This window comes from Camelus ferus, chromosome 7 (genome assembly GCF_009834535.1).
Source record: "Camelus ferus isolate YT-003-E chromosome 7, BCGSAC_Cfer_1.0, whole genome shotgun sequence".
Taxonomy (NCBI): domain Eukaryota; kingdom Metazoa; phylum Chordata; class Mammalia; order Artiodactyla; family Camelidae; genus Camelus; species Camelus ferus.
The window spans coordinates 58,587,232-58,599,466 of record NC_045702.1 but is presented as its reverse complement, the minus strand read 5'-3'; the positions used below and the strand labels follow the sequence as shown (position 1 = coordinate 58,599,466).

The 12,235-nt window shown below is 39.4% G+C and overlaps 1 protein-coding gene across 7 annotated transcripts; it reads left to right on the top strand.

The window, feature by feature from the left end:
• Nucleotides 1-1,278: 1,278 nt before the first annotated feature.
• TAC1 (tachykinin precursor 1) lies at nt 1,279-9,728 on the top strand. 7 transcript variants are annotated; one of them, XM_006182564.3, is made up of 7 exons: nt 1,375-1,538; nt 1,984-2,115; nt 3,250-3,346; nt 3,781-3,825; nt 4,313-4,336; nt 5,828-5,881; nt 9,124-9,728. In XM_006182564.3, the coding sequence occupies exons 2-7, from the start codon at nt 1,993-1,995 to the stop codon at nt 9,171-9,173; spliced, it is 393 nt and encodes a 130-aa protein (XP_006182626.1). In that variant the 5' UTR covers nt 1,375-1,538; nt 1,984-1,992; the 3' UTR covers nt 9,174-9,728. The 7 variants fall into 7 exon arrangements, with proteins under 7 accessions (XP_006182628.1, XP_006182626.1, XP_006182627.1 ...); XM_014557499.2 differs by lacking the exon at nt 1,375-1,538 and adding an exon at nt 1,588-1,736; XM_006182566.3 differs by lacking the exon at nt 5,828-5,881 and having other exon boundaries at nt 1,279-1,538.
• Nucleotides 9,729-12,235: the final 2,507 nt, after the last annotated feature.

The following is a 12,235-nucleotide window of genomic DNA, read 5'->3' as shown; positions in this document are numbered from 1 at the left end:
AGTGGAAAAGTTAAGATAATCAAAGTAAATGCAGATGAAAAGGGAAAAGAATTAAGGCAATTCGGAAGAATATTATTGACATGAGATACATGTATTTCAATCTTATATATATATAATAAAATATATTACGATCCAAAGAAAAAGGCCATAATATCTTGAAGTAGAATTTCCATTTCAAAGATCTATTCAAAAAAAAAAAAACATAAGAGAATAGAATTTCCCCAAAATGAAGAGAGAATAATCTGCAAAACAAAAACAGTTCACAACACCCCAAGAAAATTAAGTGTAGGATGACCAACAATAAGGCATATTTTAACTGAACTATTGATTTTCAGGGATAAAGAAACCCTTCCTCAAATATTGAAGCAAAACAGCAAATCACTTCCAAGCAGGAGAAAAAACTATCCCATCTCAGAGTTCTCCACAGCACTCAATTCTACAAGCAATGAAGCAATGTCCATAAAGTCCTGAGCAAAATGAAATTTAATTTTAAAATACTGTAACTATGCAAGATGTCCTTCTAGCATAGGAACCACTGAGAGACATTCACTAACATGAAAGAACTTACGGAATTCAGTATGTATGATTTCCTCTTCAGGAAGAAAAATTTGTTTGACAGTAACATCCAGCCAAACAATAGATGATTGAAAATAAACTCAAGAATGGCCAAGCTTGATTAAAGGGACTGGTGGTGAACATGAATCCATTTAAATATATAATGAATAGTAGACAAGTAATGAAAGTATGATAGCAAAACTATATGTGAATGTCATAAATGTGAATAATGGTGAAATAATAATATAACACAAAAAATGGAACGTGGCATGTAAGGGAACTGAGAGGAAATGTAAGGCTACTAATGTCCTCATTTTTTAAAACAAGGAATAAATAGGTATTGTTTAAATATCTGTCATTTTTAAATGTTGCATGCTAGCCTCTTAATGTTTACTTCTAAATCTTGTTTTTTTTTTTTTAACATGAATGGGCTCTTTTATAGAAAAAAAAATATGGTGGTGAAGAATCATTTTTTAATTATCTGGCCATCCTTATAAGTGCAACTTATCCTGACGTCTCAGGGGACATAAAAGTTGCCGAAAGTCCGAGTAATGACTCACTTTGCTCAATTTTGATGAGTAATCTAAGGTGTCGTGGAACCCCGCTAGGAAGAAAGAGAGAGGAGGGGGCGTCAGATATGCAGACGGAAGAAGACAGCCCCCTCAGGATTGGATGGCGAGATCTCGATTTTCCTAAAATTGCGTCATTTCGAGCCCAACTGGGTCCAGATGTTATGCGCACCGACGGATTACCGTCTCGGAAACTCTCAATCAGACGCAAGCGAAAGGAGAGGAGGCGGCTAATTAAATATTGAGCAGAAAGTCACGTGGGTCTCAAGGCTGAGCGAACCTGGGATAAATACCGCGGCAGCCAGCAGGCAAAAGAGCGCTTTGCTGACCTCCACCGCTGCGGCGACCGAGAGTGCGGAGCGCCCCGCGAGCGCTCAGACCTGCCGGAGGAACCCCAGGGGCGGGTCAGCCGCTGTAAGTGCCTGCGCCCTGCCAGGCGGGCCTTCGCGTCCAGCGCCGCTCCGAAGTGGCGTCTAGCGGGGCAGGATGGGCTGCTGTGGCGGGGGACAGTGGGGAGACAGCGAAGTGACGGCGTGGGGGACTGCGTGGAGACGGGTATCCTAAATGCCTATGTTCCTCTTTGTCTTCCATCCGCAGCCTCCTGGCTTGAAGGTATGGATTGGTGGATTGGGGGTTGGGGGAGTTGGGATCTAGGATGACGGAGATGTGAGAAGCTTTGTGGCTTGATTCTCTTTCCTAAAGGGTGCAGGCAGGCGTTAGCTTTTAGGTGGTTATTTTGTATCACTCGGCCCTGAGTTCTGTAGTCGGACCAAAAATTCTGCTGCCTCAACTGCTGGATAGCCACCGCCAATAAATATATTTTTTTCTCTCCTCTGGCTCTTCTCCTCACTCTTTCCAGAAATCCAACATGAAAATCCTCGTGGCCTTGGCAGTCTTTTTTCTCGTCTCCACTCAAATGTTTGCAGAAGAAATCGGAGCCAATGATGATCTGAATTATTGGTCGGACTGGTCCGATAGCGACCAGATCAAGGTGAGACCCGGTCCCAATATGGCCCACGCTGTTCTTCCTGACCTTAAGAGCTGTCACTATCCTCCCCGCGATAGCACCCTGATTACCCTAGCGGGCACGGAGACCACAACCAGAGGCGGTGGAGGCGCGCAGGGAGTGTTGTAAAGGTATGCCATCCCGAGTCCTGCACGAGATTCTGCACCCACGAATCAAGTTTTCTCCCAAGAGCTGTTTCGTCGGGTCTCGAGAATCCTCTGGAGGAGTAATACCCTCCCTGATGATCCCAGGATCCTCACAAGACTGGAAACCTCACAAGGTTTCATCCCCCGGTAAAGCAGATTTCGGGGACTCCAGTCCAACTCTAAGGACCTGGCGTTTGGAAACGCTAGCCAGAGGCGGAGAAGTGCGCGCCCAACGCAGGCAAAGCGGGGATAAGTGGGGGTTTGGAGGGGCGCAGGTGGGTAGGAAGCTAACTTCCTGTCTTGACTTTTATTTTACGATCTGAGGACTTAGGCGTAAGTTTTCATTTAGAAGGTTCGCAGTCTATTTGTCCAAGGGAGTGCGCCCCGCGGGAACAGTATAAGTCGCGCAGTGCAGGTCGCTTGTAAAGCGCTGTCACCTTCCCTACCTCCCACCTCCCCACGACCTGTTCCCCTCAGAACCCCCTCTACACACACACACACACACACACACACACACACACACACACACACACACACACCTGTGTGCATCTAGGGCTGTGAGAGGTCTCCAAAGCCGGCGCCAGAGAGGAGACAAAGTCAGGTGGCTGAGGGCAGATATGTGAGGGTCCCCGAGCTGGGAGGAAAGAGCGGAAAGCGTGCAAGGCTTGGAGACGCTGTGGTTCCTGTTAACTTCCAAGAGCAGGGCTTAAGGGAGGCGGCGACGCTGGACACGAATTCGGTGGGAAAGGGTGGAGAGAGGGAGCGTCCAGAGATTCACCCCACTCAGCCCCGGCGTGGGGAAGCTGGGCCTCCTTTCGCCTCGGAGTTGGCTTTCCAGCTTTGGCCCGGGGAGTGGGGGGGGCCACCGCTGAGGTTTGCCCAAGGCTGGAGCGCATCACAAGAAAGACTCGGGTTTCCAGGCGCCTCGCACTGGTTGCCTACACGCCCGTTTGTCTGTGCGTCTGTCCTCCAGGAGGAGCTGCCCGAGCCCTTTGAGCATCTTCTGCAGAGAATCGCCCGGAGACCCAAGCCTCAGCAGTTCTTCGGATTAATGGGCAAACGGGATGCCGGTGAGATGGGCAGTCATCCCTCTCTGTCAGGGCAACCTGCCCTGTCTTCTAGTTCATTCTTAGAACACCCAGTCTCTCTTGCTCTTTGAGCAGAAATTTCCACCTCGAAAGGAGTGTATCTATCTCCCCAGTGCGAGACTCTGGCCCTCATACAGGCCCGCGGAGGGAGGGAGAGATCGATCCGGCCGAACCACCAAGAACTGGAACCCATCTTTGCTCCCTTGTTTAAAGATACAAACTGACAAAGAAGAGGAAGGCATGGGGCTCCAGTGGGTAGTACTCGGAGTTCTCAGTGCATGCGGAAACGATTTTAGACCCCTGGGGTTAGGTTAGATTTAGCTGCCCCGTGTCTCGTGAAACAAATAAATTTCTTTGAATTCATCACACCATCAGTAGAACGTGTAAATAGTTAATGTCAATTCGTCTTTTGTCAGATTCCTCAGTTGAAAAACAAGTGGCCCTGTTAAAGGCTCTTTATGGTAAACATTTCTATGAATCTTATTTTACTATTGTGAATGCACATGTATGAAAATGAAGAAAGGCTTTTACGGGCTGAAATACATATTATTAATAATGCCTGTTGAAGGAAGAGATGGATTTGCATCTCTCTCTCCTGAGCATCAAATTGTGACCAGTCTTGAACATCTGTCTCTTGTAAGAAAATGGAGAGATGGATGGCCAGGCAGTTATTAACAGGCCTCAGGAGTCTCACAGTCCTGGGCTTGAATCCGTGGCCCATATAAATCACTTAAAAACATTCCTTTTGCTTGTTAAGATATTTTGTTTTTATTAGTAATAATTTGGTGAGCATTTATGGTTCTGCTATATTCCTCAGGAGAGCACATGAATGGGAAATGTTACACTATTTTAAAACTCCATCTATTTTATAATTCTCTTTAAAAGATATAATGTAGCTCCTTTAAGACAAATCTATTGTGTTTGCTAATTTTATCTTTCTTTCTATAGGACTTGGCCAGATCTCTCATAAAAGTAAGTTCCAAATTATTTTGACATTTATCAAATGCAAATGTAAATTAGATTGAATTCCACTTTAAATAATATCTTATTTTCTGTTGTAACTTAGGATTTAATATTTTTAATTAAGAGAGTATAGGAATGGAGGAGACCCATATTACATCCAGAACATGACTGTTTAAAGCTCTGTTGTTTAAACATATCACGCTTACCAAAACAATGCATTATATTAAAAATCCTAACTCTTAGCTGAACTGTTGCTGAATGTCTTACCCACAAAAACTGAGATATTTGTTGTTGTTTTAAGCTGCTAAGAAAGAAAGAAAGTCCTTTAACTCCTATGAATTGTTAGTTTTAGATAAGAATTTCAATCCTAGGGGTAAAAATCCACCACACATTCCTCTCCCCTCATCCCCACCCTACCACTTCAACAGCAAAAACAAAAACCCAAGAAATTATAGGCATCTCCTAGCTCATTTTAGTATACTGAATTCATAACAACATCATTTATTAAAGTAATCCAGCAGCCAATTAAGGGGATGGAGTGAATGTCTGAGTAGAGAATTCATACTAAAGGTAAAGAGAGACAGAAGTATAGTTTTTTGACCCCATAAAGCACAGTGAAACATTTCTTAGGGCAGCGATGATGGCAGACTTGTGACACTTCACAGTCATCATTAGATCCTAGTTTCCCCGTTAATGGAACCAGAGCTGACAAGAAGTCCCAGAGTTCATCTTAATCACATTCATTTACCCTAAGGTCCACTCAGTTATCTTAACTTAAGATTTTGGTTCACTGAGGGCAGAGTAGGCCACCCTAAGATAACAGCCATGTTCTCAACTAATACAGTATAAACCAAGAGACATTCTCCCACTAGAGTTAAAATAATCTTTTCCAAAGGCTTCATCTTTGAAAATAAACCTTATTCCTATTTACTTTCTAAGGATTTGACTCTCAGAGGAATTATATATAGCAAAACTCAATGTAAAAAAAATAAATGTACTCTATTAATGTCAAAAGCAACATACTTTTTCCAAAAGAAGTATTTTTTTAAATACAATAAAATAGAAACAGTGACCTTCAGAAGTTTAACTAAAGTTTAGTTCTGGAGAAATACAACATATTCAGTAATATGTGGAAAGAAGTTTTGATATTTCTGTCACACAAAAGTGAAATTGATCCACTAAAAATTAAAGCTAGCTCAAATAGCAACAGTATTTAAAACACTATGTATGAACAGATAAAATATAATATGAATAAAGTACACTTGCTAATATTTAGATTAAAAATTGGGAAAAGTGCTTTTATTGTATTATTTTATTTAGTGTCATTTATACGACTTAATTAGGAATCTTTATTTCTTTGGACTCACCAAAACTTGAAATAGTTCTATATTTATTATATAGGCATATATTTGGAAGCTTGCATTTTTTTTTGCTACTAGTTATAACAGTTTATTTCCTCAAAGATGTACATATTAAATACCCCTAAATGTATTTTTCCAGGGCATAAAACAGATTCCTTTGTTGGACTAATGGGCAAAAGAGCTTTAAATTCTGGTATGTATAAAACCATGACTGAAAATAAACAGTATCTTAAATTTACTTCTATTTTTTATGGTATAGTTTCAAAGTATTAAACAGGAATAATAAAATTAAAATGAGTATTTATGGTGGAAAAATTGAACTGCAATAAATAAATCCAACAATGGCTTGATAGGTGATTAAGCTAATATTAGCACAATATCAATCTATCTTTCTCAAATTCCCAGTGTCTGCCCCATTTAATCATTACCTAACCTGAATCTTTGGACTAGTCTAATACCCCTTCCCTTGTATCTGTTTGATAAGCCACATTTAACCTTGCTGAACTAAGGGGGGACAAGGGTTGCTGGGAATAAGACTGATTTTCACTTGTTACCAAAGTAATCAAAAAGTCTTATAAGAGGTTAAGTCTGACAGTCTTCCAATACACACACATAAACTAAATAAACAAACAAATCCATTTGTAGCAATCACTTGCTTTTTTATGAAGTTATAGAGGTTTAAACCCTAAACATCCTGTTAAAGGTTTAAGACTATGAGAACAATAATGGTCCATTTAAGTGCCTTCAAAAAGGAACACAGTCGGATCACCTGGGAGGGTTATAATCAGTTCTGGCTATAAAACTCTTAGACAGAAGGAGTGCCACAATTTCACTCCTAATCCATTTTAATTCTGAGCAACTCTTTCACTTGATATAAAAGCTGCCTAATTCTTGTCTTTAGTTTCTACCTTCTATGTAAATGCCACATGTATCTGAAGACTCTTCTTAACTCGTTCACCACAGTATTTTCAAGGTTAAATAACCCCTGTATCATTTTCATAGCGTCCAATATTTCGTTAAGCACATTCAGGCATTACAGTCCTTGGTTTAGTTTACTTGGGAAAGCTGTTCAAATTCTCTTTATTTTACGTTCAGTGAAATTAGAATTAAAATACTGTTCATGTAATTAATTAGAAAGTAATCATCACCTGTCTTATCCACTTAGACTATTTCAAGTTTCTAGAAAATCTGTAAGATGTGCTGAAATTAATTAATCTGAAAAAGTCATGCAAAAATGATGTATCCTAGTATTTATATTGGTTCTCTACCTTCCAGATGTAGATACTACATTTGTATTTCTTCATCAGTAATTTGAAGGCTTCACAGGTTTAAATTTTAAAGAAGCTACCAGCATATCTAATGAGTAACTAAAATCGTTGTACCAATATGTATTATTTTTCAGCTTTTGGAAATGGAATATAAATATAAACCACACTTTACTTGTATCAGAAGGGTACACTAACCCTTATATACCTGTGGCTTTCTGGATAATCATACCGGCTATCAACTTTCCATTTTCAGGATTGATACAGGTTTCAGAATATGCTTAACTTTACAAGTGATATAAGTACTGTGCAATTTAGAACAGATTAGATGCTATTAAATGTACTTTATAATTATCATTATAAGTAGAATTGACTGTAAATTGAAATCAATTTATGACAAAATCTTTGTTCCTCCATTTTAGTTAAGAAAATATAAAAGGAAAAAAATGGGCAACCCTGTAATCTACACTCCATCAGACATCTTTTCATGACCAGCTGAGGCAAGGTTATCAGAGTCATCTTCTAAAGCCATCTGACCCTTGCCCTTTTGTGGTCCCAGACCCCTTCGACTATCTGAGAAATCTAGAAACCCTCCCCCCAGAGAAACTCTCCTCAGGTCATACACAGACACATTTACATATTATTTTAGAGAGCTCAAGGACCAGGTAAGAAACTCTGCTTCCAGTTAAGAGGACATTACGTTCTCACTCAGTAACTAATCTAGCTTTGATTAGTTTACATTAGCATTCACCTCACTTCTCTGAGGAACAGAATCCTGTTCCCGAACACTTGTCAGGAATTGAACTTGTGCTAGTCATCCTCTCTTGATACAAACAAACCAAGGTGAGAAATGGACTGTTTCCTTCCCTCAGAACAGCCCAGACTGGGGCCCAGACTGTTCCACCCCAGAAGCCTGTACATGACTGACACAAAGCATTCAGCTTAATGATAACCTCACTTACAGGAATGCTGGATCATCTGCTCAGTGTAAAAGGGGAGAGTGGTACATTGGCGCCTTCACCTACTTTCTCTTTCAACAAATCCTTCTGAGAAACTTGTTTAGGGGGGCACCTATGATTCCCACATGTCTTTCACAATTCTTTCTACTATTTCTATTAAAATTAAGTATTTTATACACATATACTGAATTTTTAAAAGCACAGTATTTACTGTAATGTAAATTTAAGTACATAAAGTATTAGCTAAAATGATGAAAAATATACTTAAGTATTTTGATCACAACAGTCTGATCCTTGCCCTTTTGTGGTTATAGATCCCTTTGAAATTATATTTAATATAATTATATAATTTTGGCACTTTTTTGGTCCAGATAGTCAAAGTACTTAAAATACTTGCTAGCTATATGTTAAATACCTTTGGAAGCAGTGATTAAACTTTCACAAGCCATCAACATGCTAGGAGGTAAGTTAAACTATGTTGTATTTAATGGCACAATTGCCCTACCTGCAGACAATGAGATTGTTCTTAGTCTCAAGGATAATCCATTGAGAGGAATCCACAAGACAGGATGAGACCTTCACACCATTAGGTACCCCATAACAGGAATCAGCAAACTTTTTATTTCTGTAAAGAGCCAGATAGCAAATATTTTAGACTATGAGCACACTGAGGTCTCTGTAGCAACTACTCACATCTGCCATTTTAATGTTAAAGTAGGCATAAACAATACATAAACAAATGGGTCTGGCCATGTTCCTGTAAAATGTTACCTACAACAAAAGATGTCAAGCTGGATTTGGCCCCTAGCCTGTAGTTTGTTGCCTCTGTCCTAGAAAAAAGTTCCACATTTTGGTTTTATCCTACTAGTATTCCTGGTTACTCTGAATAAATCACCATGGGTGTCTGCCACTGCTTGAGGAAGCCCTTGAGAACCAACATTGCAATATATTGTGGAAATGCGCTTTGGGGGCACCGAGTATATGATGCAAGACCAAAATAACCAAGAATTCTGTGGTTAGATCACTTCTAATCAGGATAGAGGCTGAGGTACGAATGGAAGATGTGCAAATAAAACCCTTCACAAATACTTCAATGAAATGAAAAATGTATTACAAGTTTAAATTACTATATGCCTTGAACTTTTGTTTAACTGTGTCAGTGAATCCTCTTAAAAAAAACAAAAAAACCTTTACCTTCTCTTTGTTCTCAGTGGCTTACGAACGGAGTGCAATGCAGAATTACGAAAGAAGACGTAAATGAACTACCCAACGTGTTATTTATTGAGCTTCATTTGTGTCAGTGGCCAATGAAAGGTAAAATGAGACATGCACTATGAAGAATAATTATTTATTTAATATGAATTGTTATGAGTTGAAAACTCAAAAAGTATTTATTTTTCATATCGTGCCAATATGTGTTGTGAAAATGTGTTATAATTCTAATAAGACAACTCCCTGAGAAGTAGAAATCAGTGGTAATTTCTCAACAAATCACAGTGTTCAATGAAGTTGTAAAAAGCTATCAATGACAGAGTCTCCAAAGACAGAGATCAGTTTTGATTCTTGGAAGCAGTCACGTCAGCTACTGCTAGGGAAAGGAAACTCATAGACAGTCCGTGCTTCTCCATTTGTTTTCATGGTGAAAATGTACTGAGATTTGGTATCAAACTGTGTTTGTATCCCTGCAGCATGTTTCATGTTTTGTGACTATACAGAGATGTTTTCAAAGTTCTAATGTGATTCTAAGGTCTTTATTTTATTGTACAATGTGTTGTGATAATTAACATTTTAAATAAAAGAAAAAATGTCTTGAGAATTGGGTCCTATTCTTTAATATTTATGTCAAATCAGTAACCTTTCTTTTAGTAGGTGAAATATGTTCAAAGCTGTTCTGGCTGCTAACTAATAAAACATAAAGCTACTAAATTTCTCTTTCTTAAGGAAAATGACTAAAATGTAATCTCAGTCTCTCTCACATACTTTTTTTTTTCTCAGTTATTTGGCACCAGATCATTCATGGAGAAAACAATCACATTTTGGTACCCAAACAGTTAAGGTTCAGTTTTGTTTCTACCTGCTTATGATTCCCTTTTACAAACAGGATAGTAGTCTATTTAAAGGTGCATTTCACTGATCATTTCTTTGTTGAGTAAAACATCAGCACACTATTTCAGCCCTGCTTGGAGCCCAGGTATAAATGCATCAGTGCATGAGTCTCACTAGAACTAAGACACCAAACCAAACTCTCCCAAAGGTCATCTGTGGGGCGCTGTTAACATGGCATTACCCCCATAACAAAGATAAGAGCCCCTTTCTTGCATTCCTAAGGATCGCCTGTGAATTAGAAATGCCCATAACACTCCAGCAGAAAACATATCCATCAGAAACAAATACAGAGCAATCAAAGGGAGGCTCTTGTGTAGTTATTTAAGGGGAAGGATTGATAAGTGTCCTTGGAATTATTTTCTGAGTGCATGGAGAAATGTCAACAAGTGGTAAAACAACTCAGGACAAGCATTGTTCAGTGAAATAAAACTTCACGAGTTTATTCCGGACTGGTGACTGTTGATCAGTGTTCAGACCATGTGTGTGACAGGAGAGCTAAAGCATATTTTAACCTTTATATCTTTAAATGAATAATTTGTTTAAAAAAACTCCAATGAGCATTTTCCTTATGACACAATACATTTAAGTGCTACAAATTATTAAGATAAGCAAAATTGGGAAAATCAGTTATCTAGGGCCCCATTCTCTAACAGTAATGGTCAATGTTCTATTTAATAAAAGTGATTATAATATATATTAATCATCATAATAGCTACCATAATACATATTTAATCATTCAGTGAGGGAAGTATTATTATTACTGTCATCATTTTACAGATGAGGATACGAAGCTCAAGGAAATGTTGGGGCCAGAGATTGTAATATGAGAGAAATCAGGATTAGAAAGGAATTATTAGGAAGAAATAGCAGAGAAAAATAATATCTAACAATAAGATTGATTAAGCAAACTGGCATATTGATACAACTGCATGTTATGCTATCACTTAAAATGGTATTACAGTGTGTTTAGTGACAGGGAACAACACAGATGGTATGTTGTTAGGCACAAAGCAGTATTTCTGTACTGTATACATGTGTATTTCTGCATAGATGTTATAACAAGAAGAAATCATGTAATGAGGAAGAATGTGGGTTCAGAGTCAAACTACTCCATCATTTAATGGCTGTGTAATGATGGGCAAGTCCCTTAGCTTCTTTCTGCCTTATTTTCCTCATCAGTAGAATTGGACCAATGTTGATACCAATTTGTTGCTGAGGGATGTGTTTCTGCTGGAGTGTTATGGGCATTTCCAAATGGACTGTCATACACCACTATACCCAGTGGACAGTATCCACATGGAGCTTAGGTGAGGATTGTGGGGCAGGGTGCATGTAAAGCTTTGACTATGATCTCCGGCACACCACAAACATTCTTTGAATATCACCTGTTGCCCTTATTAGCTAGCCTCCGAAATCCCCAGTGAGAAAATTAGCACTATATTATGGCCACTAAAATGGTTTCTTATAGGCACACTGAAGCAGCAGCACTAGCATGGGGGTAGTTTCTAAACAGTCACCACACAAATTAAATCCGGGGCTGTCTCACAAACCAAGCAGTGCTTTGTGCTGTTCATCGCTGCACTAGGTAGTCCCCACGGCCCCTTTCCTCGCTGCGATTCTATAAATCTCTGCACCAAGATCCCCCAGTGCCGTGGAAAGACCTGTATCTGCCAGACCTCACTCCTGCCTGCTTTCCCTCCAGGCTCAGAAACCTAGCAACAGCTGAGAAGGAAAGGAAGCGAGACTTCAGCTTTAAGTTTGTCCTCATGAAATATTTACTATTGCTTCCCCTCTGTGGCATACTTCCTTTAACTAAAAGGAGTTTTCTTCAGCAGTATTCTTTCTTAAATATTTTTATTCTATTATAAAACAGCACAAAGTCCAAACTATATAGTCAAATTACCTGAATACTTGATCGCTTTGGTTTTTCTTTTGTTTTTGTTGTGGTCAGGGTCTAGAGCAAAAATAAATGACATTCAAGCTGAGTCATTTGAAGAGAAATGAATAAAGGGACAAATCACAAAGGTGTGGGCAGGATATAGAGGAGCGAGTAGTGGAATGCGGTTCTCCAGGCTGGCATCCTTGGTGCCACGGCGACCCTTGGCCTGAAGGGCCAAGACTGAGGCACTGAGAGTCATTATATGCCAAGGGCCGCGTAGCAGCTATTGTCTTTATAGGAGGACGAACCAACCCAGGGTTATCAGGTATAGGGAGGCC